Below are 26,810 nucleotides of genomic sequence, written 5' to 3' on the forward strand. Positions count from 1 at the left end.
AACAGAGGATTAACCCTTAAAAGCCACAGCCTGTTGCATATTCATACATTTTATACATGATGCATAAATTCCATTCAAGCAGAGGATTCTGTCTGGGCAGTGCCAGCTTCTTCCTCTGAATCCTGATGGTGCCTTCGAGGCAGGAAGAAGTTCATTTCTCCTGATAGTGGAGCAATAAATTCTCTTTCTCTGAAAGGTTCAGGTGTCCTGTGGCTGCTGTCTCACCGCGAGTCCTTTCTTTAAAAAAGTATCCCACACAGCATCCTTTCTATTTTAACATTTTGTTACAACCTAAAACTATATTTAACGCACTACTTTAAAAAATGAATACAGCATAACTTTCTAACACAGCACATGCAATATTCATTTTAAGATTTGCGAAAAGCCAATCATAAAATGCGCATTTTTCACACCTGCCATTTATGATTTATTGATCCGGTCCGCCCCCGTGACACATCCGGCTGCTACCGGGGGGGTTCCGCGGCTCCTCCCCCGGCTGCGACCAAAGGCCACCCGGCGCCTGTCGGATTTAGCACGTTTTATCCCGTTTTAGCTTGCTTTACCCGGGTTTAATGCATTTTAGCTGGTTTGAGCCCGTTTTATTCGGAGCCCGGCAAGGTAGCACCAGCAGCTTTGCACCTTCCCTGCGCTGGAGCCCCATTACCACGGGATTACACCGTATTTTATTTTATTTTGTTTCGTTTTATTTTGTTTTGTCTCGTCTCGTCTCCCCTCTCCGGCGGCGCTGGGCGGCGCCATCTTGGAATCCGCTGAGGTCACATGACACCCCCCCGAGATCTCGCGAGACCTCTCCTCGCGGGGGCCTCCAGCGCCGTTTCCCGCGCGCGCGCCTGCCCCTCGGAGCTCTCGCGAGAGCCGCGTGCTGCAGACGGGACGGACAAGATGGCGGCGACCCCGACGATGGCGCTGGTGAGGGGGCGGCGGGGCCGGGCCGGGCCGGGCCGGGCTGAGGCGGGCCGGGATGAGATGAGCCGGGCCGGCTCCTCGGGGGCGGGACACAGCGCGGCCGCCGAGCGGATCCGCCCGGGCCGCGCCTTCTCCGGCCCGGGGCTCTGAGGGGACGGCGCCGCTTCCCGTCTCTTGTCTCCTGTGGGCTCCGTGGCGGCTTTCTCCGTGTGCGGACGGTGTCGGGGTTCCCCCGCGGCGTCCTGAGCTGCCGCCCCGCTGTGGCTGTCCCAGGCCTTGAGGGGAGCGGGCTCGGCCGTCCCGTGCGGGGCACTGTGCGGGCAGGCCGCTGTTCTGGGCTGCTGCTGCCAAATGCAGCGCTTTAAACGCTTCTTTAGGTTCCTGTTTCCAAATGCAGCGCTTTAAACGCTTCTTTAGGTTCCTATTCCCAAATCCAGCGCTTTAAACGCTTCTTTAGGTTCCTGTTCCCAAATGCAGCGCTTTAAACGCTTCTTTAGGTTCCTGTTCCCAAATGCAGCGCTTTAAACGCTTCTTTAGGTTCCTATTCCCAAATCCAGCGCTTTAAACGCTTCTTTAGGTTCCTATTTCCAAATGCAGCGCTTTAAACGCTTCTTTAGGTTCCTATTTCCAAATCCAGCGCTTTAAATGCTTCTTTAGGTTCCTATTTCCAAATGCAGCGCTTTTAAACGCTGCTCTTTGGGCTCCTATTTCCAAATGCATCGCTTTAAACGCTTCTTTGGGCTCCTGTTCCCAAATCCATTGCTTTAAACGCTTCTTTAGGTTCCTATTCCCAAATCCATTACTTTAAACACTTCTTTGGGCTCCTATTTCCAAATGCATCGCTTTAAACGCTTCTCTTTGGGCTCCTATTCCCAAATCCATTACTTTAAACACTTCTTTGGGCTCCTATTTCCCAAATCCACTCGTTTAAACGCTTCTCTTTGGGCTCCCATTCCCAAATCCGCCTGTTTAAGTGCTCACTATTGGGCTAGATTCCCTAAATCCACTTGTTTTGTGCTGTTTTTGTGCTCCCGTTCCTAAATTCGTCTGAGTGCTCGGTGTTGGGCTGGGTTTCCCAAATCCGCTTGTTTAAATGCTGTTTTGGGTCCCCATTCCCAAATTCCTCTGTTTGAATGCTTCAAGTTGAGCTAGGTTTTCCAAATCCCCTTGTTTAAATACTACTTTTGCTCCTATTCCCAAATTTCCCTCTTTAAATGCACGCTTAGGGCTGGGTTTCCCAAATCCATTGCTTTAAATGCTGGTTTTGGGCTCCCATTCCCAAATCCACTTGTTTAAATGCTGTTTTGGGCTCCCATTCCCAAATCCACTTGTTTAAATGCTGTTTTGGGCTCCCATTCCCAAATCCAGTTGTTTAAATGCTGGTTTTGGGCTCCCATTCCCAAATCCACTTGTTTAAATGCTGGTTTTGGGCTCCCATTCCCAAATCCACTTGTTTAAATGCTGTTTTGGGCTCCCATTCCCAAATCCAGTTGTTTAAATGCTGGTTTTGGGCTCCTGTTCCCAAATCCACTTGTTTAAATGCTGTTTTGGGCTCCCATTCCCAAATCCAGTTGTTTAAATGCTGGTTTTGGGCTCCCATTCCCAAATCCACTTGTTTAAATGCTGGTTTTGGGCTCCCGTCCCAAATCCACTTGTTTAAATGCTGGTTTTGGGCTCCCATTCCAAATCCACTTGTTTAATCTTGTTTTGGGCTCCCGTTCCCAAATCCACTTGTTTAAATGCTGGTTTTGGGCTCCCGTTCCCAAATCCACTTGTTTAAATGCTGTTTTGGGCTCCCATTCCCAAATCCAGTTGTTTAAATGCTGGTTTTGGGCTCCCATTCCCAAATCCACTTGTTTAAATGCTGGTTTTGGGCTCCCATTCCCAAATCCACTTGTTTAAATGCTGGTTTTGGGCTCCCATTCCCAAATCCACTTGTTTAAATGCTGTTTTGGGCTCCCATTCCCAAATCCACTTGTTTAAATGCTGTTTTGGGCTCCTGTTCCCAAATCCTCCTGGATAAAACCTGAACTCCCTGGTTTTCCGGGAGTTCTTTGTGGGCTCTGGGACATTTTTGGCTCTTTGCTGGGTGGCTGCAGGTGTGAGAGAGCAGGAATTTCGTGAGGGGCTGTTGGTTTTTGTGAGAAACGCCAGTCGCTTGTTTTTAAAATCTCAAAAGTTTAACGGTGACAAAATGGTTATAAAAATAGTGTGGAAAACGCCAATCACTTGTTTCTAGGATTTCAAAAGTTTAATAGTAATAAAATGGTTATAAAAGTAGTAATATAATTAGAGTAATAAAAATTTGAACAATTAGGATTAGGACAATGTGAGACAATAAAAACAGGGAGTTATGGACAGTCTGGGTACCGTGGTGTGCTGTGGGACAGAGCAGGGCCAGGGGATGTGGGTGGGGTTCTCAGGGGTTCCAGGATCCTGCCCCTGGGTGTGCTGGGTGGGATTCTCAGGGGTTCCAGGATCCTGTCCCTGGGTGTGCTGGGTGGGATTCTCAGGGAATGCAGGATCCTGTCCCTGGGTGTGCTGGGTGGGGTTCTCAGGGAATGCAGGATCCTGTCCCTGGGTGTGCTGGGTGGGGTTCTCAGGGGTTCCAGGATCCTGCCCCTTGGTGTGCTGGGTGGGGTTCTCAGGGGAATGCAGGATGGATCCTTGGTGTGCTGTGTAGGGTTCTCAGGGGTTCCAGGATCCTGTCCCTTGGTGTGCTGGGTGGGATTCTCAGGGGTTCCAGGATGGCCCCTGGGTGTGCTGGGTGGGATTCTCAGGGGTTCCAGGATCCTGCCCCTGGGTGTGCTGGGTGGGATTCTCAGGGGTTCCAGGATCCTGCCCCTTGGTGTGCTGGGTGGCCAGGTGGAGATGGCATCTGGGGACATGGTCACTGCTGGCCTGGGCAGTGCTGGCGACAGTTGGACTCGGTGGGCTGGGAGGGCTTTTCCAATCTCAGCAATTCCATGATTCCACATCGCTTTGCTGGTCTGGTTTTCAGCTTGGCTGTGGCTCTGTGCGCTGCAGTTTGCAGCTGCAGCCTCCTCTGGTCCCATGTCCCTGTTGGTGCCCTGGTGTTGCCATCATCCGTGTGTTCCTTGTGTCCCACTCCAGCCGTGGGGAGCACCTGCAGCTCTGGGTGCTGTCCAGACACCTGGAGAGCAGGATTTTGTCTTGGGAGGGTTTGTGTTCTGTCTGCTCCATGTTCACACCCCCACAGAGAACCAGGAGTCTCATTCTTGCTGTGAAATAGGAGTCAGAATATTGAGGATATATCCTAGAATGGCTGGGCTGGCAAGGGAGGCTGTGGCTGCCCCATCCCTGGAAGTGTCCAAGGCCAGGCTGGAGCAACCTGGGGTGGTGGAAGGTGTCCCTGCCATGGCAGGGCGTGGAATGGGATGAGCTTTAGAGTCCCTCCAACCCAAACCATTCCATGGTTCTGTGACAATGCAGGAGAAGCTTTGCTTTTGGTGTTGGCTCCTGCTCTGAACGGAGGTTTTTCCATGGATCCTTTTACTTAGAGCAAAGACTTCCACAGGAACATGTCCAGGACCACAGGCTGGGGGTTGTCCCTGCTGGCTTTTGGGTGGTCGGTGGGAAATGTGGAGTTGAGAGAAGGAACCAGCTCTTTTTTGGTGGATGGTGCCACCAGAACCCATGTGAGCACCAAAGGCAGCGCCAAGTCCTGCTGCTGGGGCTGAGCTGGGGGTGCCAGCGGATCAGGCTGGAATTGGGGTGCCAGCACTGGATCAGGCTGGAATTGGGGTGCCAGCACTGGATCAGGCTGGAATTGGGGTGCCAGTACTGGATCAGGCTGGAATTGGGGTGCCAGCGCTGGATCAGGCTGGAATTGGGGTGCCAGTACTGGATCAGGCTGGAATTGGGGTGCCAGCACTGGATCAGGCTGGAATTGGGGTGCCAGCACTGGATCAGGCTGGAATTGGGGTGCCAGTACTGGATCAGGCTGGAATTGGGGTGCCAGCGCTGGATCAGGCTGGAATTGGGGTGCCAGTACTGGATCAGGCTGGAATTGGGGTGCCAGCGCTGGATCAGGCTGGAATTGGGGTGCCAGCACTGGATCAGGCTGGAATTGGGGTGCCAGCACTGGATCAGGCTGGAATTGGGGTGCCAGCAGTGCCAGCACTGGGCTGCTGAATTGCTGGAGTCAGTCATGGTCCCAGTAGTGGGATCCATGGCCCCAGCAGTGGGATCCATGGCCCCAGCAGTGGGATCACCATGCCCCAGCAGTGATCTCATGGCCCCAGCAGTGGGATCCAGCCCCATGCAGGGGATCCGTGGTCCCAGCAGTGGTCACCATTCAGAAGTGGCATCCATGGTCCCAGCAGTGGGATCCATGGCCCCAGCAGTGGGATCACCATGCAGAAGTCAGTCATGGTCCCAGCAGTGGGATCCCATGCCAGCAGTGGGATCCATGGCCCCAGCAGTGGCATCCATGGTCCCAGCAGTGGGATCACCATTCAGAAGTCAGTCACAGTCCCAGCAGTGGGATCCATGGCCCCAGCAGTGGGATCCATGGTCCCAGCAGTGGGATCACCATTCAGAAGTCAGTCACAGTCCCAGCAGTGGGATCCATGGCCCCAGCAGTGGGATCCTTGGTCCCAGCAGTGGGATTGTATCGTAGTTCCAGAGGGCTGGAAGGGGACTTTAGACAAGGGCTTGGACTGACAGGACAGAGAGGAATGGCTTCCCAGTGCCAGAGGGCAGGCTCACATGGGCTATTTGGGAGAAATCCTTCCCTGTGAGGGTGGGCAGGCCCTGCCACAGGCTGCCCAGCGAAGCTGTGGCTGCCCCTGGATCCCTGGAAGTGTTCCAGGCCAGGTTGGACAGGGCTTGGAGCAGCCTGGCATAGTGGAAGGTGTCCCTGCCATGGCAGGGGGTGGGACTGTGTGAGCTTTAGGGTCCCTCCAAGGCATTCCATGATTCTGTGATTTGGAGAATTTTCAGAGAAGGTTTTAAACTGAGAACTTGAGAAAGCTGGGTCAGCAAAGCTGGGAGGGAGAAGGGAGGAGAACATTGGTGGGGACGTTAGACAGTGAATCTGTTGAGGGGATGGAGATGACGTGAGCAAGGACTGGGGATTATCTGATGGTCTGTTCACAGCAAACGTGGCTGGAGAACTCTGTAAGTGTCCAACAATCTCTTGGTTTGTGCAGTTGCTGGGATGGCTTTCCCCACAGAGAGTGGTGGGAATATGAACTGTTTTTCCTGACATACAGCTGGGTTTGGGAAGGGTTTTTAGCCAGCTCTCATGTTCTGACATGAAGTGCTTTGATTTTCTGGGAAGGAAGACGGGTCACTCCTGTGAGAGCAGATTTCCCTGAGCACCTTCTGTTTCCTCAGGGCACGGAGTCCATTAAGATGGAGAACGGGCAAAGCACGGCAGCCAAGCTGGGGCTGCCCCCTCTCACCCCAGAGCAGCAGGAAGCTCTCCAGAAAGTGAGTAAAACCGGTGGGGATTTGCTCTTTGGGGGTGGTGGTGTGTTTTACTGTGCCTCTGACACTGGTGGGGCCAAAGGGAACTCACCACTGGATCTGTGGGGTCGTGGCCATGCTGGAGGGTCCCACAGTCACATTTGGGGCCAGGAATTGCTTGGTTTGGTTTAGAGTTCATGGACACTTCTGGGAGCATGGTGGGGAATTGCTGTTGGGGTGGGTGAGAGTGGGTTTCATTTAAAAACTCCGTCAGTTCAGAAAAATGGCATCCCGAGTCAGATGGGAATTCTGAGCTAAGGTGTGGGTGCCACTGAGCAGCTCCAGGAGGACTGGAATTGGGATCTGCTCCAGCTGGCCTGTCACTGTCCACACCCAGAGTGGGACACATCCCAGAACATCCCTGTCCTCGGGGTGGCAGGGCCACAGAGCTGTGTCCTCAGGAGCATCTGTGTGCCTGTGCCACACAGCTGGCTGTCCCAGCTGTCCCTCTGTGTGAGCTGGCTGCCTCCCAGCCTCATTCCCTCTGGCTCCTCTGGAGCTGATGGATCCGAGCCCCCTTGTCCATTTCCAGTTCCCAAAGCACAGCCCTCAAACCCCTGGGTTAGATCCTCCTGTTCCTGGCAGCTCCCAAGCACAGCCAGGGACACCAGGAGCCAAGGGGTGGCCGAGTGTGTGTCCTGGGCACAGGCACAGCTGTGGGGGTGAGGTTTGCCTTGGCACTGAGCTCTGTGTGGGCACCCCGGAATCTCTGGCTTTGCCAGATTTGGGGAGGACTGAGGGAAAAACCCCAAGGGAGCCTTGTGAGGGCAGAGGTGAGCCAGAGATCAGCTGGGGCATTTAGGGAGCAGAGCCAGAGGTGAGCTGGGGCATTTAGGGAGCAGAGAGAAGAGCCTGGTGTATTTTGGGGAGCAGAGCCAGAGGTGAGCTGGGGCATTTAGGGAGCAGAGAGAAGAAACTGGTGTTTTTTGGGGCAGAGCCAGAGGTGAGCTGGGGCATTTAGGGAGCAGAGAGAACAGCTCTGGTGTGTTTTGGGAGCAGAGCCAGAGATGAGCTGGGGCATTTAGGGAGCAGAGAGAAGAACTGGTGTATTTTGGGGAGCAGAGCCAGAGGTGAGCTGGGGCATTTAGGGAGCAGAGAGAAGAACTGGTGTATTTTGGGGAGCAGATCCAGAGGTGAGCTGGGGCATTTAGGGAGCAGAGAGAAGAACTGGTGTATTTTGGGGAGCAGAGCCAGAGATGAGCTGGGGCATTTAGGGAGCAGAGAGAACAGCTCTGGTGTGTTTTGGGAGCAGAGCCAGAGGTGAGCTGGGGTGTGGCGGTGTTTGAGGGTCCCCAGGATGAGGGAAGAGATGAGAATCTTGACTCCGTGTTCCAGAAGGCTGATTTATTATATTATGATATATTTTATAGTAAAAGAAAATTGTATACTAAAACTACGCTAAAGAAATAGAAAGGAGACATCAGAAGCCTAGAAAGGAATGAATAATAAAATCTTGTGACAGACTCAGAGAGTCCGACACTGCTGGCTGTGATTGGCCATTAATTAAAAACAATTCACATGCTGGGTAAGCAGTTCTCCAAATCACATTCCAAAGCAGCAAAACATGGAGAAGCTGAAGCTTCCCAGCTCCTCAGGGGAAAAATCTTGGCAAAGGTATTTTCCAGAAAATGTGTCAGTGACACTGGGGCATTTAGGGAGCAGAGAGAAGAGCTGGGGCATTTAGGGAGCAGAGGCAGAGATGAACTGGGGCGTTTAGGGAGCAGAGCCAGGGAAGAGCTGGTGTGTTTTGGGAGCAAATCCAGAGGTGAGCAGAGCCAGGGAAGAGCTGGTGTGTTTTGGGAGCAGATCCAGAGGTGAGCTGGGGCATTTAGGGAGCAGAGCCAGGGAAGAGCTGGTGTGTTTGGGGAGCAGAGCCAGAGGTGAGCTGGGGCAGTTAGGGAGCAGGGAGCAGAGCTGGGGCATTTAGGGAGCAGAGCAGAGCCAGGGAAGAGCTGGTGTGTTTTGGGGAGCAGAGCCAGAGGTGAGCTGGGGCAGTTAGGGAGCAGGGAGAAGAGCTGGGGCATTTAGGGAGCAGGGAGAAGAGCTGGGGTATTTGGGGAGCAGAGCCAGAGGTGAGCAGAGCCAGGGAAGAGCTGGCGTGTTTTGGGAGCAGATCCAGAGCAGGCTGGGCGTGCTGAGGGGGCAGAGCCCAGCGCAGGGGCGGCCATGGGGAGGAGCAGGGAGCTGGAGCCCCTTCCCTCCTGTAGCAGCTGTCTGTGCAGAGGCTCTCTGAGAGGAGAGGACGGGACCGGAGGAGGCCGTGCCCGCCCGGCCCTGCAGGTAAGGGGCTGCGTGGGCTGCGGGGCCGGAAGAGGGCAACGCTGAGCTCCTGGTGCATGCTGCTTTCCTGGGCTGCTCCTCACCACACCCTCTGTGTCCCAGGGCCCTGGGGAGCTGGGGGCAGTGCCCTGGTGCTTAGGCATGGAGACCAGAAGGTTCTGGGAGCTGTGGAGGCCTCCTTCCCTGCCCTGCCGTGCCGTGCTGCCCCTACAGCCCCTGTATTCCTTGCAGGCCAAGAAGTACGCGATGGAGCAGAGCATCAAGAGCGTGCTGGTGAAACAAACCATCGCCCACCAGCAGCAGCAGCTCACCAACCTCCAGGTGAGAGCCCCCTGCGAGCCGCTCCCTGTGCCTCGTGCTCCCCCGACACGGTGGAGTTCTCAGGGCCCTCGGAACCAGAGCACAGCCCTGAGCCTGCAGCTCCCCAGGCACCCTGACTAACCTCACAAATTGCCCGCAGATCTCTCTTGTTCCGAGAGGAAATGGTTAAAAGTTCCTGTCCTGTTGGACGTCCCTTCTTGAGATACGAGAAGCTTCTGAGCCATGTTTGAGGTGGTGAAGGCAGAAGGGGTCCTGGGAACGGTGTCCTGTCACCATCTCCTCTGCCTGAGGGAGGGTCCCTGTGTCCCTGTGTCCCAGTGCTGCCCCATTTCCCTCCCCTGCACCCGGGTGCTCTCAATTCTGGAGAAGTTCTGTTGGCTGTTCCTGCTTGCACTGGAATGCCCATACGGGGAGAGCCCTTAACTGGGGTTTGACCTCCCCTCCTTCAGAGGTTTCTGGAACATTTCTCAGCGCCTTTCCTCAAAGTCAGGAAGCCCAAAACGAGGGCTTTGCCTGAGGAATCCCTGCGGATGCGCTCTCCCTGCCCGGCAGCCGAGGCCGTTTGGGGCTGTGCCTGGTTCTGAGGGTCTGCTCTAGTTGAGGGGCTCCTTTTAAATGCTGGGGGTGAACCAAGGACAGTGGTTGCAGAGGTTACTATTGCCTTGAGTCCCCCCTGGGATCCCACCCTGCTTCCCGAGGCAGCGGCAGCAGCACAACCCCACCCTGGCCTGGTGGGACCGGACTCGGCAGGGTCCTGGCGCCGGACACTCCTGGGGACCAGGCAGTGAGGGCCGAGGAAGGAGAGGCCTCTCGCAGGTGCCCCTGCGCCGCCGCTCTGCTTGAGTTTGTACAAACAGCCGTAGTATGCTCAGCTCCAACAGACTGAACTCTGTCTTTACTGTCTTTCAGATGGCAGCAGTGACAATGGGCTTTGGAGATCCTCTCTCACCTTTACAATCGGTCAATAGACATATTCACTTCTTCTGGGGCACTTGTCTTAGTCAGGGCCTAGCGTGGGGACGTTCGTAGTGGTGCCAATGCTCTTGTCCGCGCCCAGCGCAGCCCTCCCACATCCCCACGTGTACTGGACACGCCCAGGAGCAGAGCGAGGTGTCACTGCCCCGAGAAGACCCCAGGCTGTGCAGTCTGCGGGGACACTGCCACTCGGGGGCACAGACAGCTTTAGATTTCCACCAGTTCTGAACACACCCGTGAAATTGTGGGAGCTGCATTTCTAGGGATGCTACAGTTCTGAGGTCCCGACCTAAAACTAACGGCCAAGGTAACTCACCAAGGGGCGACTTGTTGTGGAACGACCTCCCAGCAGCCAGAGCCGGCCGGTGCTGGGGAGGGCCGGGGTGCCGGAGGTTGGCAGAGCATGGTGCAGCCCAGGCTCAGACTCTCTTTACTGTGCACGCTCCAGACCAGGGCAGTATGGCACGTTCTGAGTGCAGCCAAAGCAGGATGGAAGGGACAGAACTGCAGGACTGATCAGAGAACTCCTGTGAGCCTTTGTGCCCCTTCTAATCAGAGGCCACAAAGAGCTGAATGACTTGGCACAAGCCATCCCCTCCTTTTTCTGGACAGAGTGTCCTGTGACTCCTCTGTGCACCCAAAGGTTCACTTGTAAATTCATTTGCACATTTGTAAATACCTCTGTGGCTTGCTGGACTATGAGATTTGTGCCTGGTGTAAAACACAGGCAGAGATTGAACTCCAAGGAACAGGGCACTGAGGTGAAATGCCCAGTCTCCCTCTCGTGGCAGTGGGTGGTGTGTCGGTGGGGAGCCAGCGTGGCTGTTCTGGGGCAGGGCAAGTTTGGAGTGGAGCAGAGCAGCCTTCTTGGTGTGGGTTTGGCAGAGATGGTGTTGGAGCCCTCGTGCCCAGGAACTCCCCACATCTCTGGAGCTGCTGCCTGACAGTGCAACTGCAGCAATTTGGCTTAGATTGTCTCTGGCTCATTCTCCCCGGCTGGGCACAGCTGAGTTGGTGGCACTGGGCTCAGTGACCCCTTTTCCTCAGCCGTTCCTCCCTGGGCAGTCACAGGTGGACACAGCCCAGGAGCAGGAGCCTGGTGCAGTTCAGAGCAGTCAGGATATCCCATTCTTGGCAGGTGCTTCATCCCAGAGCCCACTCAGAATGCACAAAGTGCAAACAGCCCCCTGTCCAGCACTTTTCCTGTTGCCAGGGTTCCCCAGTCCCTTTGTGGAGGCAGCACAGCCTGAGCTCCCTGAGCTCTGGGTCTCAGAGCCTGAGTGGCAGTTTCCCATGGGCTCAGTCCTCAGTGTCACAGTGTGAGATTCCCATGTCCCTTCACCATCTCCTGGTGTCACCGTGTCATGACTGATGCTCGTGGTGAGGGTTGTGCATCACCTGCTTTGGTTACAAGAGCACCCCAAGGTGGGGTTTTGGCTGTCCCTAAAATAACCTCCGATCCCTTTAGAGCAGCATTGCACAGCTACAGGTGGGGGCTGCTGCCTGGCTGAGGCTTCAGGTGCTTCTCCATGTGACAGGAGGAGAAGGAGGCACAGGGAGCAGTGAGATCAGCCTGGGGGCTGCTGAGAGCGCTGAGATGTCCGGGCAGGAGGCCCTGACACCGACCTGTGCTGAGCTCAGGGGCCCAGGGCACATCCCCCACCCAGATGCTCCTGCTGGTGACCCCCAGACGCAGAGTCAGCACAGCCCATCTCAGCTCTGCCTTCTGCAGACTCAAAATTCCCAGGGTCATTGAGGCTGGAAAAGAGCGCCAAGGTCATCGAGTCCAAGCTGTGCCTGATCCCCACCCTGTCTCCAGCCCAGGTGTTCCCTGGACACCTCCAGGGATGGGGACTCCACACCTCCCTGGGCAGCCTCTTCCAGTGCCTGACCACCCTTTGCAGGAAGGAATTCTTCTGCTGTTTGAAAATCCCGAGTCCTCGCGCTCCCCCAGCTCTCCTTTAGGGTCCTGTGGCAGGGCAAGGTGGGCATTTCCTCCTGCAGAGGCTCCTCGGGGGAGGCACCTCCCTGGACACCCAGGGTGACACTGGTGGTGGCTCTGAGCCCCTCAGCAGATGAGCTGCAGACTGAGGGGCTCTCCAAAGCTGGGGATGTGCTGAGCACCTGGCAGAGCAGCCAGCCTCTGTGCTGCATGTGTACGTGCCATAGTCCTGCTGGTCACAGCCTGCAGAGTAAAGAGAGCCGTGGCCCAGCCGTGCTGGGAAATCCTTAGCCAGGCAGGGGGCAAGCTGGATGGCCACTCAGCCAGGCAGCGGGGGCCCCCAGCAGCAGCAATTGGGGTTTAATGTCACCTCAGCAGCAGCAATTGGGGTTTAATGTCACCCAGCAGCAGCAGCTGGGGCTGGATGGCACCTCAGCAGCAGCAATTGGGGTTTAATGTCACCTCAGCAGCAGCAATTGGGGCTGGATGTCACCTCAGGGGCAGAGTCTGGGGCTTGATGTCCCAAAAAAAAAAAATCACCCAGAGCAACAGCAGGGGCGGGATGTCACCTCAGGAGCAGCAATTGGGGTTCAGTGTCACCTCAGGGGTAGCAGCTGGGGCTTAATGTCACCTCAGGGACAGAGTCTGGGGCTCGATGTCACCTCAGGGACAGAGTCTGGGGCTCGATGTCACCTCAGGGACAGAGTCTGGGGCTCGATGTCACCTCAGGGATGGAGTCTGGGGCTCGATGTCACCCCAGGGACAGCAGTTGGGGTCTGATGTCGCCTCAGGGACAGTCTGGGCTGAGAGCTGTCCCTGTTTGCAGTGGCCTGTATGGAATGGCAGGAGTCAAACCCTCCCAGGCCATTTCCAGTGGCAGTCCTGGACAGGAGCAGTAGGGAGCAGGAGTCCCTCAGTACAGGCTGTGTCCCTGCTGCTGTGCCTGTCACCAATGAGCTCTCCCTCCTTTTGGGCTGCAGCATCCCCAGGCACAGCTCCTGTGCTCGTTGGGGCACCCCAGAAATCAGCCTTGAGGAGGCCCTGAGTGCTTTCCCTCTGCCCCGGGGGTCCCCAGGCGTGGCACAGCTCCTGTGCTCCTTAGGGCACCCCAGAAAAGGTCTCCTGAGGGCCCTGCTTGCAGCCCCTCTGCCCTGGGGGTGCTAGGGAGGGAAGGGGGGCTCAGAGCTCCCTGCTGTGCTGCAGGGCAGGGCCAGAGGCATCACCTGCTGCTGCTGCACGTGCTCTGCACCAGCCTCTCCGTGCCCCAGGTGTGTCCCACCTGCCCCAGAGCCGTCCCCTCCCGTGCAGGCAGTGACTCCTCCAGAGCCCCGAGGTGTGGCCGCATCTCCGGGGCCACGTCCCTCAGCAGCTCTAGAGCTGCTCTGGGGGTGACAGACACGAAGGACAGACACACTGTGCTCTGCTTTTGGGATCCCTCCCGTGAGGAATGGCTGGATTTGTCTCGAGAGCAGGTTTCCAGGCAGACGTAGGGCACCGTGGCAGGAACCCTGTGTGCAGCGCCCGCGTGGCGGGGCTGCCCCAGCGCAGCCAGTGCCGCCAGGCAGGGATGAGTACTGGCACCACACGCTTCCCAGGAGTCCCACTGGGCCACGGAAGTGTTTGGCTTTGCTGTTGAGCTGTGGCAGTGGTGGTGCCCAGTACTGGATCTCGGACTGCCGGGGGTGGGGGGAGGCTCTGGTGCCGGAGGGAGCGGGGGGAGGTTCCCAGTTCCAGGCCCTGTGCTGCCGGGGAGGGGGCGGGAGTGCCGATGGATCTCTGCTGCTGGGGGGAGCGGGAGGGGTTCTCCCAGTGCCCGAGCTGAGCCCTTTGCTGCCTGGAGGGGAAGCTGCCCTAGAGCGAAGGGATTCCCTCCTCGTGCAGGCGTGGCTGGAGATGAGACCCGGCCGGAGGGGCCGAGCCGTGCACGAGCCGGACTTTATCCGGGACCGAGGCGGGCGGATCCGCTCCAGCGGCCTGTGCAGCGAGCAGGGAACTCCTTCTGGTCCAGGCTGTGGCCGGCTCCGGGAGGGAAGCAGCAGGGGGAGGAGGCCCCGCAGCCATGGCCAGCCCGGCACTGACCGGCCAGTCCTTGTCTCGCTACAGATGGCGGCCCAGAGGCAGCGCGCGCTCGCCATCATGTGCCGGGTCTACGTGGGCTCCATCTACTACGAGCTGGGGGAGGACACCATCCGCCAGGCCTTCGCCCCCTTCGGGCCCATCAAGAGCATCGACATGTCCTGGGACTCTGTCACCATGAAGCACAAGGTGGGACGGGGCTGCTGGGAGGGTCCCTGCCTGCGGCAAGGGGTGCAGCCGGAGGAGTTTTAAGGTGCTGTCCCAGCCAAACCCTTGTGGGATTGCCTGGGTCTGGCAAAGAGGAGGAGAATTGTCCTGGGAAGGGATGGAATTCCTTGGGGGCAGCAAGAGCTGGTGCTGATGGCCCAGTGATGAGGCATTTTGGGGTCTTCTGCAAGGACATTTCTTTCAGCCATGTGTCCTAAACACAAAATATGCAGCTGTGCAGAATTTTGGAAGGAATCCTTCCCTGTGAGGGTGGTGAGACCATGGCACAGGTTTCCCAGAGAATCTGTGGCTGTCCCGTCCCTGGAAGTGTCCAAGGTCAGGCTGGATGGGGTTTGGAGCAGCCTGGTCTAGTGGAAGGTGTGGAACTGGATGGGCTCTAAGGTCCCTACAACCCAAACCTTCCATGATTCCTTGATTCCCAGCCCTCAAGGAGCATCCTCCTCTCTTCAAGGCTTTCCAGATGCAGCCAGGAGAGGAAAGAGCCTCTATCCCTGTGAAGAACAGGCTCCTTTTAGCACTGGGGGTGAATGTTTGCAGCTCCCTGATCTGCTGAGGGCAGGATTCTCTGGTGGGAGCTGGGGGTGTGTGGGGTGAAGTGCATGGAATCAGAGTCATTGAGGTTGGAAAAGAGCTCCCAGGGCACTGAGTGCCACACTCAGTCATTCACTGGACATCTCCAGGGATGGGGACTCCACACCTCCTTGGACAGCCCCTTCCAGTGCCTGCCCACCCTTTCAGTGAAGAAATTCCTCCTGCTGTCCATCCTGAAGCTCTGGAGGTGCTGACAAGGCAGCAGCCCTTAGTTAGGCGGGGTTTTGCTGCAGGGCCTCAGAGTCTGAGGGGCTCCAGAATCAGATGTCCTTGGGGGAACCTCTGCAGGCATTTTATGCCGTATTAAAATGCTTCTTCAAGGAATCTCCTTGGGCCACGAGCAGGAATCAGGGAGGTGGGAATCAATCCCACCTGTAGGTCCATGGGCAAGCTTGGCACAGCTGGAGTGACTGACAGGTGTCTCCTCCCATCGCAGGGCTTTGCCTTTGTGGAATACGAGGTTCCCGAGGCCGCCCAGCTGGCCCTGGAGCAGATGAACTCTGTCATGCTGGGGGGAAGGAACATCAAGGTGAGTAACACGCCTGCTCTGAAAATTCCTGCTTCTCTTTTCCTGGTTCCATGCCTGGAAATGCTCCCCACAGCCCTGTGGTGGGGGAAGGAGCCTAAAGACTGTTCCCTGATGGACCTTGATGTCCAGCATGGGGCACACGGTGGCTCTGGGTGCCTCCTCCCCAAGGAGAAACCTGCAAGTCCCACCTGAGAGTGGCCCCAGGGACTGCACTCAGGTTTTCCCACCCACACATGGAATTCTTATGATGACAAAGCAAAGGGGATTCTTTATATCTTTTATGGTGTCTCTGACACGCCCTGAGTGTGAGCAGAGTGCCATGGCCCAGGGGGTTTAGGAGAGAGGGAGGAATGCTGTGGTTTGGTGGCAGAGTGCTGCTCAGTCCCTGGGAGTTTGTGTTTGTCAGGTGAGGGAAGGTAAATGGGTACAGGGAGGAGGGAGCAGAGCCCAGGACCCGGTCAGTGCAGGCTGTTCTGGACCTGTTCCCTCTGAGCTGAGCTGTGCACAGGCAGGCAGGGGCCAGGTGCTGCCCTGCTCCATGGGCTGCCCATACCACAGAATAATGGGGCTGTTCTGGACCTGTTCCCTCTGAGCTGAGCTGTGCTTTGCACAGGCAGGCAGGGGCCAGGTGCTGCCCTGCTCCATGGGCTGCCCATACCACAGAATAATGGGGCTGTTCTGGACCTGTTCCCTCTGAGCTGAGCTGTGCTTTGCACAGGCAGGCAGGGCCAGGTGCTGCCCTGCTCCATGGGCTGTCCATACCACAGAATAATGGGGCTGTTCTGGACCTGTTCCCTCTGAGCTGAGCTTTGCACAGGCAGGCAGGGCCAGGTGCTGCCCTGCTCCATGGGCTGCCCATACCACAGAATAATGGGGCTGTTCTGGACCTGTTCCCTCTGAGCTGAGCTGTGCTTTGCACAGGCAGGCAGGGGCCGGGTGCTGCCCTGCTCCATGGGCTGTCCATACCACAGAATAATGGGGCTGTTCACATGGGAAAATCCCTCCCAGCCCATTGAGCCCAGTCTGTCACCAGCCCAGAGCGCTGAGTGCCATGTCCAGCCATTCCTTTGATGTCTCCTGGGGTGGGGACTCCAGCACCTCCCCTTCCAATGCCTGAATGCCTTTCCTTGAAGAGATTCCTCCTGATGTCCAGCCTGAGCCTCCCCTGGCACATCTGGAGGCTGTTTCCCCTTGTCCTGCCCCTGTTCCCTGGAGCACAGCCTGACGCCCCCGGCTGTCCCCTCCTGTCAGGAGCTGTGCAGAGCCACAGGATCCCCCCTGAGCCTCCTTTGCTCCAGCCTGAGCCCCTTCCCAGCTCCCCCAGGTACTCCAGGCCCTTCCCAGCTCCATTGCCACCCTGTCCTGCAGGTGGGGAGGCCCAGCAACATCGGGCAGGCTCAGCCCATCATTGACCAGCTGGCAGAGGAGGCCCGAGCCTTCAACCGCATCTACGTGGCCTCAGTGCACCAGGACCTGTCCGACGACGACATCAAGAGCGTGTTCGAGGCCTTTGGCAAGATCAAATCCTGCACCTTGGCCAGGGACCCCACCACAGGGAAGCACAAAGGCTACGGCTTCATTGGTACAGCCGGCTGGGGCTGGGGCAGGGCAGGGCAGGGCAGGGGGTGTCCTCTGCTCCTGGGGCTGGGATTTCCACCCTGGGGAGGGAGTTACGCCAGGGGAGGGTGTCCTGGTTTGAAAAGGAAGTGAGTTTTTTGGGAGTTTGGTGGTCAGTAAATTTGGAGCAGGTCAAGGCTGGATTTAAAAACATAATTTATGGTGACTGTGAGGGGGTGAGGTGCTAGGACAGGGTGCCCAGAGGAGCTGTGGCTGCCTCGGCCCTGGCAGTGCCAAGGCCAGGTTGAACAGGCTTGGAGCAGCCTGGGACAGTGGAAGGTGTCTGTGGCAGGGAGTGGGGCTGGAAGGTGTTTGAGGTCCCTTTCCCACCCAGACCATTCCATAATTCCGTGATTGAACAGGCTTGGAGCAGCCTGGGACAGTGGAAGGTGGCCATGGCAGGGGACAGGGAGTGGGGCTGGAAGGTGTTTGAGGTCCCTTCCCACCCAGACCATTCCATAATTCCATGACTGAACAAGGGAAGGCTCATTAGTGAATGGTCTCTTCCTGCAGAGTACGAGAAGGCCCAGTCCTCCCAGGATGCCGTGTCCTCCATGAACCTCTTTGACCTGGGGGGTCAGTACCTGCGCGTGGGCAAGGCCGTGACACCCCCAATGCCGCTCCTGACACCTGCCACACCTGGAGGGCTCCCCCCTGCAGCTGCTGTCGCTGCTGCTGCTGCCACCGCCAAGATCACAGCACAGGTGAGACACGGGGTAGGACAGGTGGGACACGGGGTGGGACAGGGGAGGGACAGGTGAGATGGGGGTGGGACAGGGGGGGCACAGGTCAGATGAGGCACAGAGACAGCTCAGGTGAGGCACAGGTAAGACATGGGGATGGCTCAGAACATGGCAGAGGTGAGACATGGGGTGGATGGGAACGAGGGACAGGGAGGCACAAGTGAGACGATGGGGGTGAGAACAGAGACATGGGAGGGCGGGAGGCACGGGACAGCTGGGTGAGGCACAGGGAAGAGGGATGAACAGGCAGACAGGTGAGACGGGGATGGAACAGGGGAGGCACAGGTGAGACACAGGGATGGAACAGGGGCAGGTGAGACATGGGGATGGAACAGGGGAGGCACAGGTGAGACACGGGGATGGAACAGGGGAGGAACAGGTAAGACATGGGGATGGAACAGGGACCGCAGAGTTAAAAGCACAGGGACAGCACAGAGCCCTGCACAGGGTGCTCAGAGAAGCTGCCCCACCCCTGGCAGTGTCCAAGGCCAGGTTGGACACAGCTTGGAGCAGCCTGGGCAGTGGAAGGTGTCCCTGCTCATGGCAGGGGCTGGGACTGGATGAGCTTTAAGGTCCCTTCCAGCACAAGCCACTCCAGGATGCCGTGATTGCAGATCACACTCTGTCCCAGGGTTTCACACGTGGAGGCTTGTCCCTGGCAGTGGGGAATCTGAGACACCAGGTTTTGGAATCATCTGGCACAGCTGATGAGAGCTTTATTCCAAGAACTGGTGGGGAAGGGTGGAGGGAATTCCTAGTCTGGAAATCAAGCCAGCAGTGAGGGAAAAATGTGTGCAGGAGAGGCTGAAAGAAAGCAGGGGAGGACCTGGAGCGGGTGAGGGCTGGGGGCAGGAGCAGCACTCTGGCTGAAGGTCTCACCTGTACAGGGTGGAACAGGCCTGGGATGGCTTTAGGCTGCTAAAAACAGGGAAAGGCAGAGCTGGGGTGGGTTGGATATTGATGCAGAACTCGGGTGCTCTGATTTCGTTTTCCTGAAGTACCAGGAGCTCCTGGGTGGGAGCACTGGGCACAGATGCCCAAGGCTGTGCCCCCCTCCCTGCCTTGGGCAGTAGGATCCCCCCATGGCCCTGCAGCCCATGGAGCAGGACAATTGCAGCACTGTCTGTGTTGTGGGGTTTTCTTGGGCAGGAATTGCTGGTCAGTGCAGCCCCTGGTGCTGCTGCAGCAGAGCTGGGGCTCCAAAAGGCTTTTTGGGGAATGCTCCCCTGAATCAAAGGTGAGGGCAGGAGTGGGAGGAGCTGCCCCTTCCTGTGGAACTCACAGGTCCCCAGGAGAGATTCCAGAGGTCTGGGAAGCTCTGCAGTCAGGGCAGGGAGGAAGGTGAGACATGGCTGGAATTACTTGGATCAGAAGCACTTTGGGAAGGGAGAATGGACTCTGCTGGAGTGAAATGGAGGGGATGTGGTACAGACACGGGTAAATCCTGCTGTTCTGTCAGGAAACTGCAGGATCTGTTCCTGTCAGGAGAGCGGCACTAAAGAGAGAGCAGCAGGGTCACCCCTGTCTGCCAGAGGGAGGAAAAGTCAGGCTTGCAGGGAAGTGAAGGAACCAAAAGTACTGGGAGAAGTTTTTTAGCCATTTCCAGTGGAGCCAGAAATTCCAGTGGTTTTGTTCCAGCACTCATTAGGAGCTTCATCTCCAGTGGAAATAGGAATAACCTTGTGGGCACTGGGAGCAGAGCCCTGATGGGATGGGCTGGATGCCAGGGCATTTATGTAGGGGAGAGCTGGGATATCACAGCAGTCACAGATCCACTAACATCTGGGATGGAGGGACAAAACTTGGGATCTGCTCTGCCACATCAGGGGTTACAGGAGCCCTGAAAATACAAGGAGGGGGAGAATGTGAGCAATTAAACCAGGACTGACAATTAAACAATGGCCTGAAAAGCAACAACAGCCAAAACCATGGGGATCCTGGGCTGTGGTTTAGGCACATCATTTCAGTACTTCCATGGAAGTGCTTACTGTTCAGCTGGATGTTCCTCCTGGATGTTGGAGTTCTGGGTGTCTAGGAGTCAGGGTGTTCCTTGGGATTGGAGCTCCAGGAGGAGGTTTTCTTCCTTGGGATTGGAGTCCAGGAGGAGCTTTTTCTTCCTTGGGATTGGGGTTCCAGGAGGAGCTTTTCTTCCTGGGAATTGGATTCCAGGAGGAGGTTTTTCTTCCTTGGAATTGGATTCCAGGAGGAAGTTTTTCTTCCTTGGGATTGGATTCCAGGAGGAGGTTTTCTTCCTTGGGATTGGAGCTCCAAGAGGAGCTTTTTCTTCCTTGGGATTGGAGTTCCAGGAGGAGGTTTTTCTCCCAGGGTGCTTCAGAGTTTCTGTGTCCCTGCTGGGCTGGGTGACACCTTTGCCTTCCCTCACAGCCCTGGGAGCTCCTGGGGATGGGAGTGTTGGGAATTTCGGGTGCAGGGAGCTGAGCCTGGCTGGCTGCTCTGCTCCTGGGATGGGAGTGTTGGGAATTTCCGGGTGCAGGGAGCTGAGCCTGGCTGGCTGCTCTGCTCCTGGGGATGGGAGTGTTGGGAATTTCCGGGTGCAGGGAGCTGAGCCTGGCTGGCTGCTCTGCTCCTGGGGATGGGAGTGTTGGGAATTTCCGGGTGCAGGGAGCTGAGCCTGGCTGGCTGCTCTGCAGGGACGGTCCCTGGGGCAGGGCTAACCCAGGTTTTCCCCTGTGTCCCCAGGAAGCCGTGGCAGGAGCTGCAGTGCTGGGCACGCTGGCCACCCCGGGGCTCGTGTCCCCTGCCCTGACGCTGGCCCAGCCCCTGGGGGCCCTGCCCCAGGCTGTGATGGCTGCACAGGCCCCTGGTGTCATCACAGGTGGGTCACCTGTCTGCAGGCACCTGTGTGTGTCCCCTTCTGTCCCCTCTTGCTGGCCCCGGTGTCCCTTCCTCCTGGCACCCGTGTGTGCTCTGCCCTTGTCACCTCTGTGTGTCCCCTCCTCCTGTCACCTCTGTGTGTCCCCTCCTCCTGTCACTGATGTGTGCTGTGCCTCTTGTCACCTCCTTGTGTCCCCTCCTCCTGTCGCCTCTGTGTGTCCCCTCCTCCTGTCACTGATGTGTGCTGTGCCTCTTGTCACCTCCTTGTGTCCCCTCCTCCTGTCGCCTCTGTGTGTCCCCCCTCCTGTCACCCGTGTGTGCTCTCCCCCTGTCACCCGTGTCCCTTTTGCACAGATGGCAGCACTCTGTGCACTCTGTGCCTGGAGCCACATGAAGCCTGGGCAGGAGCTCGGGTGTTTTATGGATTCATTCTGGTGTCCAGTAGATGGGACAGGCCGTGGTTCCCAGCAGGAACACCTGGCTTGGGGGAAAAGCTGGGAAATTGGCACTGGGGGTCACTGACCACTGCCCAGGTGTCACTGACCATTGTCCAGCTGTCACTGACCATTGTCCAGGTGTCACTGACCATTGCCCAGCTGTCACTGACCATTGCCCAGCTGTCACTGACCATCACCCAGCTGTCACTGACCATCACCCAGCTGTCACTGACCACTGCCCAGCTGTCACTGACCATCACCCAGCTGTCACTGACCACTGCCCAGCTGTCACTGACCATCACCCAGCTGTCACTGACCATCACCCAGCTGTCACTGACCACTGCCCAGCTGTCACTGACCATCACCCAGCTGTCACTGACCATCACCCAGCTGTCACTGACCACTGCCCAGCTGTCACTGACCAGCCCACTTACTGCCGCCCAGCTGTCACTGACCATCACCCAGCTGTCACTGACCATTACCCAGCTGTCACTGACCACCCTCCTGTCCCCCTCCTGTCCCGTGCTCTCCCAGGTGTGACCCCTGCCCGGCCGCCCATCCCGGTGACCATCCCGCAGGTGGGCGTTGTGAACCCCATCCTGGCCAGCCCCCCAGCGCTGGGGCTGGTGGAGGTGAAGAAGGAGAATAAGGAGGAGGAGGAGGTGTTCCAGGAGTCGGAGCGGCCGGAGATGCTGAGCGAGCAGGAGCACATGAGCATCTCGGGCAGCAGCGCCCGCCACATGGTCATGCAGAAGCTGCTGCGCAAGCAGGAGGTGAGTGTGGCAGGGGGACAGCTGCCAGCTGGGTGCCAGGCTGGGCTCTGCAGGGTGAGGGGCTCGGGGGCACCCACAGCACCTCTGAGCTCAGGGGCACCCACAGCACCTCTGAGCTCAGCAACAGCAGTTCGGGGCACCCACAGCACCTCTGAGCTCACCCACAGCACCTCTGAGCTCAGCAACACCCACAGCAGCTCTGAGCTCAGCAACACCCACAGCAGCTCTGAGCTCAGCAACACCCACAGCAGCTCTGAGCTCACCACAGCATCTCTGAGATCAGCAACAGCAGTTCAGGGCACCCACAGCACCTCTGAGCTCAGCCACAGCACCTCTGAGCTCAGCAACGGCAGTTCAGGGCACCCACAGCACCTCTGAGCTCACCCACAGCCCTCTGAGGCCTGCTCAGGGGCATGTGGCGCACAGGGGTCTGAGGATGAAGAATCTGACTCCATGTTTCAGAAGGCTGATTTATTATTTTATGATATATATTATATTAAAACTATACTAAAAGAATAGAAGAAAGGATTTCATCAGAAGGCTAGCTAAGAATAGAAAAAGAATGGAATGATAAAAGGCTTGTGACTTGGACAGAGTCTGAGCCAGCTGACTGTGATTGGCCATTAATTAGAAACAACCACAGGAGACCAATCACAGATGCACCTGTTGCATTCCACAGCAGCAGATAACCATTGTTTACATTTTGTTCCTGAGGCCTCTCAGCTTCTCAGGAGGAAAAATCCTGAGGAAAGGATTTTTCATAAAAGATCTCTGTGACAGGGGCACCCACAGCACCTCTGAGCTCAGCAGTCTGGGACATCCACAGCACCTCTGAGCTTGGGGGCACTCAGGGGCACCTGCAGGTTCCTCTGGGGCACCCAAGGAACACCTGGGGGGACTCAGGGGCACCTGGCCTTGCTCTTCAGGATTGATTTACACGGGCCTGGAGTGCCAGGACAAGGGAATGGTTTCCCACTGCCAGGGATCAGGGTTAGGTGGGATTTTGGGAAGGAATCCTTCCCAGTATTCCATGTAATCATATCATATAATATCCCAATAATGAGGGGTGTAAGGCCCTGGCACGGGGTGCCCAGGGAAGTCTGTGGCTGCCCCATCCCAAGGCTGGGCAGGGCTTGCAGACCCCTGGGATGGTGGAAGGTGTCCCTGCCCATGGCAGGGGATGGGACAGGATGGGCTTTTGGTCCCTCCATCCCAAACCACGCTGGCATTCCATGATCTTCCCCGAGTCCCTTGGAGGGCTCCGAGCAGGCCCTGGTGAGGAGTCTCTGGCTGAACCCTGGTGTCACTGGATCAAACCCTGGTGGCCTTGGGCTGGGAGGGTGGCACAGGCCAGGCCAGGCCAGTCTGTCCCAGAACCAAGTTCACCTTTGCCCCAGAACATTCCATAGTGGGGTGAGTCCTGTGCAGAACCCCAGAGGAGCCCCCAGTCTGGTGACAGGGTGGGCCTTGGTTGGACTCAATGTTCTTGGAGGTGTTTTCCCACCTGAATTGATTCTGTGAATCCCTGAGGTGTTGATCAAACAGAAGTTCATGGGAATTGCAGTGAGGAAGAGGACAATGAGGGATAGAAAAAGAGCATTGAGCTGAGCAATGGATTCATGGATTTTTGTGGGGGCTGTTGGAGGGGACTTGGTGATCCTGCCTGGGCATGTCCAGTTTGTTCCTTGGCTGGAGTCTCCTAGGCAGATTTCCTGAGCTTTGACAGGGAACCTGAGGTGTTTCTTCCCATTTGCTGATAGGGACAGTGCTGGCAGCGTTCCCCAAGCAATGAGGGTTCCCTCTCCTCCCAAGGGTGCCTGAAGTTAAACACACCTTGGGGCTCCTGTCCCAGCAGCCACAGCCACCTCAATCCACGGCACAGCCTGGCTTGGGAAAAGCTGAGCAGAGCTAAATAGTCTCATTTAAGGTTTAAAAAATGTTTAAACCCCCAAAAACCAAACCTTGTAAGCCTTTTTTAATGTGATGCTCCATCCGAACCTATTTGGAATTCTGAGCCTGCAAGTGCCCTTGGCTGGGGCTGTGAGGAGCAGCCACAGGAAATGTGTTCACGTGGAGCCTGGAGTGGGATGGGCAGAGCCTGGAATGCCCCAGGGCCAGGTGCACAGAGGGGCCGTGGAATTCCCGTCCTTGAAGGTGCCCAGAGGCCACCTGGGCGTGGCCCTGGAGCTCAGGCCAGGTGACCTGAGAGCCCGAGGGGCTCAGTCATGGAAGGGCTGGGTGCAGGTGTGTCACCCACCTGTGTGTCCTGTTGGGAGCACCTGGGGAATCCTTTACTAGGGGGAGGAAAGGAGCACAATGAGAATTGTGGCAGAACTGAGGAATTGTTGAGGAAAAGCCAAAAATGCCTGTGTGGTATTTTTGGGGTCCCCTGTCGAAGGTGAGGAAAATGATGAATCTGACTCTATGTTCTTAGAAGGCTAATTTATTGTTTTATGATATTATATTATTAAAGAATACTGAATTAAACTATACTGAAGAATACAGAAAGGATAGAGACAGAAAACTGGAAAGACACTAATGAAATCCTGTGACTCTCCCCAGAGTCTTGACACAGTTTGACCCTGATTGGTCATGAAGTAAAAACAATTCACATGAAACCAATGAAGCAATCACCTACCGCATTCCAAAGCAGCAAGACACAGGAGAAGCAAATCAGATAAATTATTGTTTACGTTTTTCTGCGAGGCTTCTCAGCGTCCCAGGAGAGAAATCCCGGCGAAGGGATTTTTCCAGAAAATATGACAGTGACATACCTGGGTGGCAGCAGCACAGGGAAGATGGGAGGGGTGCCCAAGGCTCGTTGTGCTCCCAGGGTGTGTCCCAGGAAACGGCGCACAGCATTCCCAGCCAGGGGAATTCTGATCCAGGGGCCAGCAGCGCACAGGCTGGAAACTTGCTGCCACACTGCTCTTCACAGGGAAAAGCACGGCACGGTCCTGCCCAAGAATATTTCCGAGTTTCACATTCTCTGCACATCAGAGAAAGGAAAAACAATTCTTATCATTTGCCGTGCCAAAGTGGAATGCAGTGTGGAGATTGGTTACCCAGAGGGAGGGTGTTTTGTTTCCTTGGCCTGTCAGGGCCACGTGTGTGTGTCCTGGACTCTCTGGACAGTCAGGAGATGAGTGCAGAGAGAGCACTTGTGTGCAGAGCGAGTGCTTGGCAGATCCACTTTAGATGGAATGTAACATAGTATAATAAAGTAATTAATTATTATTAAAGTAATTATTATTTTTCATTATTTTGATTAATTAAAATTAAAAATTTAAAATTGATTAATTAAAATTAAAACACATTTTATTAATTTTAATTATAATTTAATATTTTTATTTTTATTTTATTTATTATTATTATTATTATTATTATTATTATTATTATTATTATTATTATTATTATTATTATTATTATTATTAGTGTAATTAGCCTTCTAATAGATGAAGTCCCCCTCATCATTCCTCCTCTGTCGGGTTTCCAGCAGCAATAGAAGCTCAGTGGTTATCCCTGAGGGGCTGAGCCAGCAGCCCCTGGAGGGTGCCTGTGTGATGGTGTGCACAGGGGTCCCAGGACGAGGGAAGAGATGAGAATCTTGACTCCATGTTTTCAGAAGGCTGATTTATTATTTTATGATATATATTATATTAAAACTATACTAAAAGAAGAGAAGAAAGGATTTCATCCGAAGGCTTGAAAGGAAAATAATAAAATCTTGTGACTGACCAGAGTCTCTGAGACACCTGGACTTTGATTGGCCATTAATTAAGAACAACCACATGAGGCCAATCAAAGATGCACCTGTTGCATTCCACAGCAGCAGATAATTACTGTTTACATTTCATTTCTGAGGCCTCTCAGCTTCTCAGGAGAAAAAATCCCAGCAAAAGGATTTTTCATAAAATATCATGGCTGCAGTGGGGTTTGGGGTTGGGGTTTGGGTTTGGGGTTTGGGTTTGGGGTTGGGGTTGGGGTTGGGGTTTGGGTTTGGGGTTGGGGTTGGGGTTTGGGTTTGGGGCTGGGGTTTGGGGTTTGGGTTTGGGCTGTGCCCCGTGCGTGTCTCCAGCCTTCACCCCCTCCTCTCCTCCCTCCCTGCAGTCCACGGTGATGGTGCTGCGGAACATGGTGGATCCCAAGGACATCGACGACGACCTGGAGGGAGAGGTGACGGAGGAGTGCGGCAAGTTCGGGGCTGTGAACAGGGTCATCATCTACCAGGAGAAGCAGGGCGAGGAGGAGGACGCCGAGATCATCGTCAAGATCTTCGTGGAGTTCTCCATGGCCTCAGAGACTCACAAGGCCATCCAGGCGCTCAACGGGCGCTGGTTCGCGGGCAGGAAGGTGGTGGCCGAGGTCTACGACCAGGAGAGGTTCGACAACAGCGACCTCTCGGCATGAACTGCACCCCGGGGCTGTGGCTGGGCCTGGGGATGGGCCTCGGCCTGGATCTGCTCCTGGGGCTGGGACTGGGCCTGGATCTGATCCTGGGGATGGGGATGAGCCCAGCTCTGATCCTGGGCCTGGGTTGGGCTTGGATCTGGGCCTGGGCCTGACTCTGATCCTGGGTCTGGGGATGGGCCCGGCTCTGATCCCAGAGCCTTGATCCAGGGAATGGGCCCAGCTCTGTTCCCAGGGCTTGGCTGAGCTTGGCTACTGGGATCTTGTGATCCCAGAGAGCTCTGGGATCATAGATAAACCAGTTTCCCTGGATTTCCCTGGATCTGGTTGAACTCAGGTCCAGGGAAATCATCCAGCTCTGTTCCCAGGGCTTGGCCAAGCTTGGATCCAAGGAATCAGCCCAGCTCTGATCCCAGGAATTGGCCAAGCTCGGATCCAGGGGCTCAGCCCAGCTCTGATCCCAGGAATTGGCCAAGCTCAGATCCCAGGAATTGGCCAAGCTCTGCTCTGGGCCCGGCCCTGTCCCCTCTGCCTCCCGGGGTTTTTGTAGCCGTGTGTAAAGGACATTCCAGGACATTCCAGGGCGGGCAAGGGGATCTGGTGTCTGGGGAGTTGAGATAAAAACGCAGAGAA

At 56.1% G+C, this 26,810-nt stretch overlaps 1 protein-coding gene across 2 annotated transcripts; it reads left to right on the forward strand.

The window, feature by feature from the left end:
• Positions 1–845: 845 nt before the first annotated feature.
• Positions 846–26,810, forward strand: PUF60 (poly(U) binding splicing factor 60). 2 transcript variants are annotated; one of them, XM_030943125.1, is made up of 11 exons: positions 846–930; positions 6,289–6,384; positions 8,932–9,021; positions 9,931–9,981; positions 14,042–14,203; positions 15,270–15,362; positions 16,731–16,944; positions 17,493–17,683; positions 20,423–20,558; positions 21,529–21,767; positions 25,878–26,810. In XM_030943125.1, exons 1-11 carry the CDS (start codon positions 904–906, stop codon positions 26,175–26,177), a joined length of 1,599 nt encoding a protein of 532 aa, XP_030798985.1. In that variant the 5' UTR covers positions 846–903; the 3' UTR covers positions 26,178–26,810. The 2 variants fall into 2 exon arrangements, with proteins under 2 accessions (XP_030798985.1, XP_030798986.1); XM_030943126.1 differs by lacking the exon at positions 9,931–9,981.

This window comes from Camarhynchus parvulus, chromosome 2 (genome assembly GCF_901933205.1).
Source record: "Camarhynchus parvulus chromosome 2, STF_HiC, whole genome shotgun sequence".
Taxonomy (NCBI): domain Eukaryota; kingdom Metazoa; phylum Chordata; class Aves; order Passeriformes; family Thraupidae; genus Camarhynchus; species Camarhynchus parvulus.